The sequence below is a fragment of the Entamoeba invadens genome (genome assembly GCF_000330505.1).
Source record: "Entamoeba invadens IP1 unplaced genomic scaffold scaff_1105074725199, whole genome shotgun sequence".
In the NCBI taxonomy this organism is placed as follows: Eukaryota; Evosea; order Mastigamoebida; family Endamoebidae; genus Entamoeba; species Entamoeba invadens.
This window is the reverse complement of record NW_004440113.1, coordinates 9,712-16,271: the sequence shown is the minus strand read 5'-3', so window position 1 is coordinate 16,271 and position 6,560 is coordinate 9,712. Positions and strand designations below refer to the sequence as shown.

The 6,560-nt window shown below is 24.6% G+C and overlaps 1 protein-coding gene across 1 annotated transcript; it reads right to left on the bottom strand.

The window, feature by feature from the left end:
- Positions 1 to 587: 587 nt before the first annotated feature.
- EIN_092830 (hypothetical protein) lies at positions 588 to 1,505 on the bottom strand (the record flags this gene model as incomplete). The annotated part of the gene is made up of 1 exon (XM_004253899.1): positions 588 to 1,505. One exon carries the CDS (start codon positions 1,503 to 1,505, stop codon positions 588 to 590), a length of 918 nt encoding a protein of 305 aa, XP_004253947.1.
- Positions 1,506 to 6,560: the final 5,055 nt, after the last annotated feature.

Below are 6,560 nucleotides of genomic sequence, written 5' to 3'. Positions count from 1 at the left end.
CAGTCTGATCCATTCGGTTGCTGTCTTCCGCAATTAAATTTACTCTGTGTCCAAAACAACTAACACTTTTTAAAGTTCGAGACACTATGCTTCCTTCAATGGTTTTGAGTTTTGCTTTTTTGACCAGATTGTAAAATTCAACAAATAGACCAACGTTTTTAGATGTATTAGAACTTGTTGAATCGAACACCAAAGAAATGATTAAGTGAATTGGAAATTCTATATTTAATAATCTTGTGAATAATTAATTGGCCATTGCTACTCCACTTTTTGAATGATTGTATTTTTCTAGGAAAAGTGGACAACATTTAATCACTTCACCAGTTGAATAACGCATTAAAACACCCATAATATCTTGACCTTTTTTAGACAAAGAATCAATTTCAATCGTTGCGCATATTCCTTTTCTGACTTCTTTGAGATCTCTTTTTCTGCGCATTTCGTTGTATTCATTCATTATTTTACGAACAGTAGAAGGACTTATTGACACCTTTTCGAAATTTTCGGGATTCATACAAAAAACCAATCTTTGATAATACTTAAGAACATCTGCAACTCCGTTCATTTGAGACTCTGAATAATTCAGATCAATGAAAGTCGATGAAATCATAAAGGTTAATATCATCTTTTTTCAATACATGGAGTGATGATTTTCTTTTTGGTTTGTTTTTTCCTTTTGCTGTTCTTCTTTCGTCTCTTAATTTTTCCATTGTTTCATATTTATTAAACAAATAATCACACAAAACGAAAAAGAGTTGTTTTGATGTACTTCCACTCTCTGCAACAAACTCTCTAATGTTGAAAAATAACAACTTTTTGTTCCATTTGTTTAAACTTTTCTTTGTGATTTCATTGAAGAAGTTGTTGTTGAATATGTCGGTTTTATTTTTTATCGTTTTTTCATCTTCTCTTTCCTCATTTTCCTCATTTTCATTTTGAACAATATAATCATTATTTGTATCTTCAAATTCACTATCACTTTCTTCGTCTGAGTTTTGTTCTAATGACATATTTTCAGTGTCAGATGAAAAAGTTTTATGATCGTTGAAGTTGTTATAATCCCTTTGTTGTAGTAAAGTATTTGTGATTGGGTTGTTTTCAATAGTTTTATTGGATGGTGTTTGTACTTGTTCTTGTACACTTTGTATGACTGATTGTCCGAAGATAACACGTTCGTTTTGGATCTGGTGTTTTTGCATTGCTCGATTTCTAAGAGGGTTGGGAGTTTCGAAAGTAAATGGCAAATCTGGAACAGGAACGAAAGCAGGAGTGGTTAAGTTCCCACTCTTCTCCACTGCGTCATGCGGTCGGATACCCTTTAGATTCCCATTACTTTCTATTCCTCCACTCCTCTGTGACTCTTCTTTTTCATTTTCTAACATCATTGTAGTTCTTCCAAATGTGTTACTGATATTGTTCTCAACACTGAAAAATGATGGAAGACATTGAACAGGAACAAAAGCAGAAGGTATTGCGTTTTGTATATTCGCATCTTCCATTTGCATTGATTGTTCACTTTGTTCAAATGTGCCATTTTTACTTGTTATTGTAAACGTATCAATATTTGTTGTTGTGTTTCTTCTTGGTCTTTTGGGGGGAGGTGGTGGGTGGTTTTTAAGTTTCAATTTTTTAACCAACTCATCTTTGTCTAATATACAACTAATTTTAACAAACGAATTTTGAATTGTTGTTTTATTTCCAGTAATTAAAAAATTTGAATATTGTTTTTTAATTAAATCCAAATTGGGATCGTTATCGGCCAAATTTTTGGGAAATTTAAAGCTATGGGTCGAATAATGGCGGTATAGCGAACCGGGTGCATACCATTTATTGTGGGTAAAACAATAAAACTTTGTTTCAAAACCATTTTCTTTTGCTTTTAAAAACCCCTTAAAAACCAAAATTCACAAAATTCAAATTTAACGTTGTTGTGTATAAGTTCCATTTTTTGTTTTTTGAGTTCTATTTTTCAATTATTTTTAGGTTTTTTACGATTGTTTGTTATAGAACTTAAAATAATCTATTAATATACTACATATGCTATATTTACTATAATTTAACTATAAAAAATAATATAATAGCATTAAATATTTTTATAATAGTTGTAATAAAAAACTTTAATAATACATAAAATTCATTAAGCTTTGACAATACAAGGTGAAAAATATCGAGACATAGAATAGCAGCTAGAACCATAGCCGATAAGTGAGCCACTTGAATAAACCGATTAAGGCTTAAAAGACTAAGCCGATACAATGGAAAGCCTCATAATAAATACAGAGGACAAAGTCCACGACAACATGAATAGATTGTCTGACGCTGCTAAAGCCGCTTTACAGTTTGATGACATGTCGGATATTATTAGTATGGACGCGATCTCAGGCAAAATAAAAGACAACCTGACGTTGAAACAAACAACAATTTACAGTCAAAATTCTATAGTGTTGCCGATATGATTGAACAAAAACAGTAAAAGAGTCTCGAGTTTCATTCAAACACGACTTTAAGAACTCAACAAGTTGCAGAATTAGATGTTCTGATGATTTGAAGAGATAATAACTTTAAGAATATTGTTAAGAACGCAACAAATGCGAATATTCTTCGCATTATTTGAATGTGTGAAATCAGGCAGACAAAAAAGTATCCGCTTCGATGTTATTCATATTTATTTTTTTTAAGCCAAGACTTGTTTTTTTATAGTTTTTTACTATTTTATTTGAATTGTCATAAAACATATTTTGAATAATCTTGTTATTATTAATCATTTCCCAAAAACGCATTTTGTATACTTTTTAAGTGTTAAAAATCCACATTTTTGGTAATAAAAATTCTTTTGAACACTTAAAGTATTAATTATAATAAATATTAATTATTTTAACTATATCAAGTCAGAATTATTTAAAGTAAACTATATAATAACTATTGAATTGCTAAACTTTATTCAAAATGTATCATAATAAACGATACAAATATCATTATAGCTGTTCGGCGACTTTATAGTCCCTTTGAAAATCGCCGACTTTTCAGTGGTCTTAAAAGTCGCTGACCTAAATATTTAGTTAAATAACTATTCAAAATATTATTTATCATGTAAAAGATATTCAAAAAATAAACCATATAAATTTAATATAATTATTATTAAAAAAAGAAATGAAAAAATACCGTCCCAATTATATCTTCTCAAATCATTTTTTAAATTATATTTATATGATTATAATATAACAAATTATAACAATTATTGTGTTTTTACACATTTTTGAGACTATAATTAATATAATATAATTTATTGAAGTTAATAGTTATTTAGTTCTAAAAGAAGTCTTTTTGAACTAAAGAAGTCCCTTCAAAAGTCGGCGACTTTTAAAGGGACTCAAAAAGGCGCCGACTTCTCAGTAATATCATAAGTCGCCGAACAGCCATTAGAAAAATTGAATATAATCATCACCTGTTAGTCAATAAACACATAATTAAATCGTTAGAATCATACAAATGTTGGTATTCAAATAGTATAACATCATTACCACAATGATGACTTACAAAAATGCTTTTAATATAATTATTTCTTTTTGTTATATACTTTGGTACTTGATAATTTCATTCTCCTTTACTAAGTATATACATGTATTTCAAATTCAACGTTTATAAGCTCATTAATTATATTATTGATACGTATATCACCGTTTTATTGTCCTTAGCTAAACAAAATAAAACCCCATAATTTTCAATTATAGTAGTAATTAAATTAAAAAGTATAAAATAATCAGTGTTTGTAATTGAATTGTTCTTAAGGCGGGTTCGGTTTAAATCAATTTTTAATATCAATTTCAATATAATAATAAACTTAATTTCTAAATTATAAATAATACCATTTAAATGTGATAAACAATAATTTGAATTAAAACTTAATAACACATATATAATAATAGTAGTATAAAAATGTATTAAAAATAATAACACATTAAATAAAAATAATACCAATATAAGATTCAAAATATGTAGCAATAAATAGTTAGTTTTATTATTATCTTTTTTTTAATTAACACATTTTTTATTTTTTATATATTATAATAAATTAAATTATTATAATTAAATATATTATATTTATAACATTTTCGTTAATTAAATCAATTAATATTTATCTATAAGTTTTTAAAATTATATTTAATGATTAAAAAATATATAAATTAATAGTTTTTTTTGAATGTGATTTTTTGTAAATTCATTTAACTATTTATTAATAGTTGTTATTAATTTTTATATAGTTATTTTATTTGGATATTTGTGTTATTAATATTCTTTTTTATTTTTAGATATTGTTGTACTATTATTTATTATATATTTAATTATTATTTTGAAAAAATTAAATTATACTTTATATTATTATTATTAATACACTGAAAAGAAAGAAAACGTCAAAACTTCGATTTAACAGATAATTTTATTATTTTTAAGATTGAGGTTTTTTATATATTCAAGTTTCATCTAAAAATATTTCCCGTTACTATACATCATAAATATCTGTTATAGTCGTATTTTTTGCCGTTTTGGTTTTATTTTTTAGACAATAGTGTATTATTTCTGTTAAGAACCGGGTTTTTTAGTTGTAATATTTTAATGTATTTTTTGTCTTTTTGGTAAAAAGGCGTTTATGCCTGTTGGTTAAAACAATCAATAATCGCAGTGTTATTTTGTTCATTTTGGATAACTTTTCATTTTTTATAGTTAAATAATACACCATGAAGACTTAAATGATCGGGAATTGAAAAAATAGTTCTAAATATAAAATGTATATGATTTATTTTTAAATCTGTATTTTTTGCACAATTCTAAAAAAAATTGGTAAAAGCATTTTTCCAAAAATAAAAGTGTATTTTGTTGATTAAAGGTGCACTCGATAATCGAAAAAAAATCCAGAAAAACAAAAATGAGACAAAAATTTTGTGAGTAAAAAATGCAAAAGCTACGGAGTATGCGTAAATCCAGCAGAAAAAATTATCTATTTGTCGTAAATGAGTTAATTTTGTAGAAAACTCTTTTTAATATTGAAAATTGTTTTTTATAAAAAATTTAGTTTTTAATTCAACAAAAGTTACAGATTAGAGAACAAAATATTTAATTGTCGTACACCAAAATGATTGGCCAGTTGTGCGACAATTAAGCAACTTCGACAATTATAATTACGACAATTAGACACCTTTGACTGTACTATTATATCGGCAACATTTTCTCATTTACATCTCCATTTAAAGTCTGTTTTCTATTTAACGATATTGGGTTTTTACTATTATTTATAATAACAGTATTATAATTTATAATAAAATAAAGTGGTTTTTCAAAAAAAATGGTTTGTATTTTATTTTTTTGTTTTTTTTTATAAAAGTGTGCTAAAAATAACGAAAAACAAAATTGCTTTCTAACTAGGGATGAAGTAAAATCCATTTTACCTGTTTACCAAAAAGAGAAAAAATTGGTAAAATATTTCACCGATTTACGATCTTTAAGATCCCTATATTTTAAAAAACATTTTAATTAAAAATGAAAAGGTATAACATTTTGCATTTTCATCAATTTTAATTTAATTATAAAGTTTTTCGATTTCTGCCAACATTTAATTATTATTGCAATTGATGTTAAAAAAATGAATAAAAAAACAAAAAAGAACAAAAAAATCCAACAATAACCAATATCATCAAATTATTTTTTTGAAAAAAAACAATTCAAATGTTGCTTTTGTTGTTTTTTTAATTAATTTTAACATGTTTGATGAGAAAATATTTTTATTTCATCAAAAGCTGATACGTTAATATAAGTGAAAACAACATAAAAATAACAAAATTTTATTTTAGATTCGACGAACAAATTTATATTATTATATGACATACATTACTAAAACGATTGGCACTTTTTGTTTAAAATCATCGATTATCATTTACTACCGTATATCATTTTAAAATTAAAAACTATTCTTATCAATCGTTGAAATGAAAAGAATCATAGATTATATGTAAGTGCTGTTTAATTACTGTTTTTGTACTTATTTCAAATAAACATTATTTTCATATAATAAAAGAAATATTGTCTTGTAAAAATATACGTTTTATGTCATTATTATTCAATAAATATTGCAAAACAATGTTACTTGACATAATAAGTCACAAATTATAGTTGTTATTATTTTAATAATATGTTTGATAGATTAAATCGCAATGATATAATCATTGTTATCATATTATTATTATCAAAAATATAACGATTTAAATTCATAATTATTTTATTACATTTGTTTTGTTTTGAAATATAATGTCTCAAATTATAATAAGTTTTTTAAAGAGCATTTTTCAAAACAAAATAAACAGATGGTTACAAATTATTGTTAGAGTTAATTAATCCAAAACACTTTCAGATGTTGTACAAATGATATTTCGATAATTGATGCTTATAATAATAAATTAAATTAATTATGAGCATTTCTCAATGTATTTTATATTATATTTTTTAATATATATCCTAGATTTTCAAATAATATGTTTTTGATTTGTACCTTTTTTATTAAATATAGT